General features: G+C 29.3%; 1 protein-coding gene across 3 annotated transcripts in view; it reads left to right on the top strand.

Moving 5' to 3' along the window:
* The window catches only part of LOC112526035, a 1,685-nt gene extending 1,173 nt beyond the window's left edge, over positions 1-512 (top strand). For all 3 annotated transcript variants that reach the window (XM_025136410.1, XM_025136408.1, XM_025136409.1), the window contains one exon: positions 1-512. This exon is cut by the window's left edge. In XM_025136410.1, the coding sequence (XP_024992178.1) occupies positions 1-98 (98 nt within the window). In that variant the 3' untranslated portion in view covers positions 99-512.
* The last annotated feature ends 1,988 nt before the right edge of the window (positions 513-2,500 follow it).

Raw genomic sequence — 2,500 nt, 5'->3', positions numbered from 1 at the left:
CTGCTCATGATGATGATGATGATGATGGAGTTAAGGATGAGGCAAATGGTTCTTTTATCACATTAATTGTGTCCAAGAACCATGAGATGGAGGGTTGATCAATCATCGACCCTTCCAAGTTCTCTACAGGTACTTCCTTTCCTTTCCCCATATATATAACCATAATCCCAGAAGGCATTAGAGCTGCTTCTATCAATGAAAGAAGACTGGATTTCTTATTTGTGCAAAATTTATATTTTTTGTACGAATTTTTGGTAGAAGTTTTAATCTTACAAAAACCCATTACTAAAATTTCGCCACTTGGAAGTGTTGTGTTGTTTTTACTAAAATTTCCATCTTAAAAGAAAGCCAGTTGGAAGTGTTGTGAACTTGTTGAAATGCTTTAGAGATGAGTCAAAGCTTGTGATTATGCCATGTTGATTTGTACGTGATTCTGAAGAATCTTGTGATTATTTCCCCAACTCTTTTTCTTATTTGGAAAGGGGATTGCTGTTTGACACTTGTTATGTCAATTCGATGCTTTAAATATGTAAAAATTATGAGATGAAATTAGCATAAAATGGATTTACCAAAAGCATGTTTGTTTTTTAAAATTATCTCTTAATAACTCTGAAGTCTGATTCGTTCGGATGTTTGGATATTTAGAGCGTTTATTTTATTTCCAAAATAAGAGTTTAAAAGCTCTAAATGTTCTTTAAGATTTTAAATGGTAAATGTATACTTTAATATCTCTTGATTCTACTCCGCCATCTACCAAATGATTTATATTTTGGGGGATGGAAGAGATTTGTTAGTAAAAACTATTTATTTTTTATAATTCTGTAAAAACTATTTATCTTTTATATTTTTGCACTAGTTTGACTGATTTTGATTTTGATTTCAGACTTTAGACGTAAAAACAAACAATCTTACTGATCCAAATTTTAGACCTTAAGACCATCTCTTATAAATCAAAAGTGAAATCAGACTTCAGTGCCTCTTAGAAACAAACGCCACCTAAAAGTAGATTCGAGTCTTGTTATATGCATACATATCTATACTATATTATAATATATTTAACAAAAACTCTTAAAAACAATTGTTTATATATAAAATACTGATTATTGATTCATATTACTTAAAACTTAAGACTGCAAGTAGATTGTTCGAAAATACATCTTATTAAAGCTCCATGTTTGAAGTCGTACAACTAACTGGAGATAAACATAATAAAATATAAAATAAACATTTTATTTTAAATATAAAAAATATATAAATATAATTAAATAATCATTGAGTTCTAAAAACGTTAATCCGAAAAACCATGAACAAAACAAATTGAATACCATAACAATTAGTTCACATTGATCAAATCCACAATTTGTTTATTTTGGTAAGCGTTTACTAAGTCACATTACCTCATCGAATGAATATAATAAGGACTAAGAATCTTATCCGGTAAGAACGAGATAAGGACTATAAGTCTTACCCGGTAAGTGAATATGACAATTCTTACCACGGTAAGCGTTTACCGGGTGAATTATGACATACAATGTCGTTTTGATGGATTAAAATCTTATTTGATAAACAAATAATAGCATTATATTTTACTGGTAAATATTTATCGAATAAGTATTTAATAAACAATCTATTATTTTAATTTAAAAAAAAAACTGAAATTTAGAGCGAAAGAGATTGAGTTGCTGCTTTTAACATTAAAGACTTCACTTGTGACTAACTGACAAGGTGGGGGACAACATCCATCCTTGCTCTCACTGACTGCTAATCAAGGTGGGGCGTGGGCCCAAGGGGAGTGCTTCTTTGTCCTTTCTGTCCGGCCCCTACCCCTGCCCCCTGCCCCTCTGATCTCATCTAAATCTCTTGCATGTAATGAATCAAATTATGGTTTCAATTAAATGCAGGCTAAGGCCTTGGCTTATTCTTGTTTCATGGTTCAATCGATGAAATTGGGTAGACGGGGAAATTTAATATTTAAAAAACTGGTTCATGAATTTAATCATTTAAAATTAGAAAATTTAATGATTTTTTATTAAAAAAATAATTTAAAGACTAAACAATTCAAAATGAGAACCATATGATTTAATAATCAATCAATCTTGTTTTATCTTTTTAACTTTTGTTCTATCAATTTTGATAGGACAGAAAAAGTGTGTTTTTGTGTCACTCAATCTCATTATGTGCCGGTTTAATACCATGAGCGAGATGTGGGACAATAAGTTTGTTCCGCTCTATCTTGGATACTAAACATTGACATCTATTAATGTAAAACATATAAACAAGATATTTTGGCTTTGTTTGACAAACTGATTTATAAGTTAGTTGATGACTGATAAACTAGCTGATTAACAAATTATGTTCGGCAAAATTAATTGATAAGAAAAATGAAAAATATAAAATAGCCAAAAAAGATATCTTAAAAAATTAGTCAAATTATAAATCTTATAATATAATTAAAACAAATACTTAATAACATAATATGTTGATTAATTCAAAAAAGATG

This window comes from Cynara cardunculus (genome assembly GCF_001531365.2).
Source record: "Cynara cardunculus var. scolymus isolate 2C chromosome LG 13, CcrdV1, whole genome shotgun sequence".
NCBI lineage: Eukaryota > Viridiplantae > Streptophyta > Magnoliopsida > Asterales > Asteraceae > Cynara > Cynara cardunculus.
The sequence above is the reverse complement of the archived record's forward strand: the minus strand, read 5'-3'. Positions and strand labels throughout refer to the sequence as shown.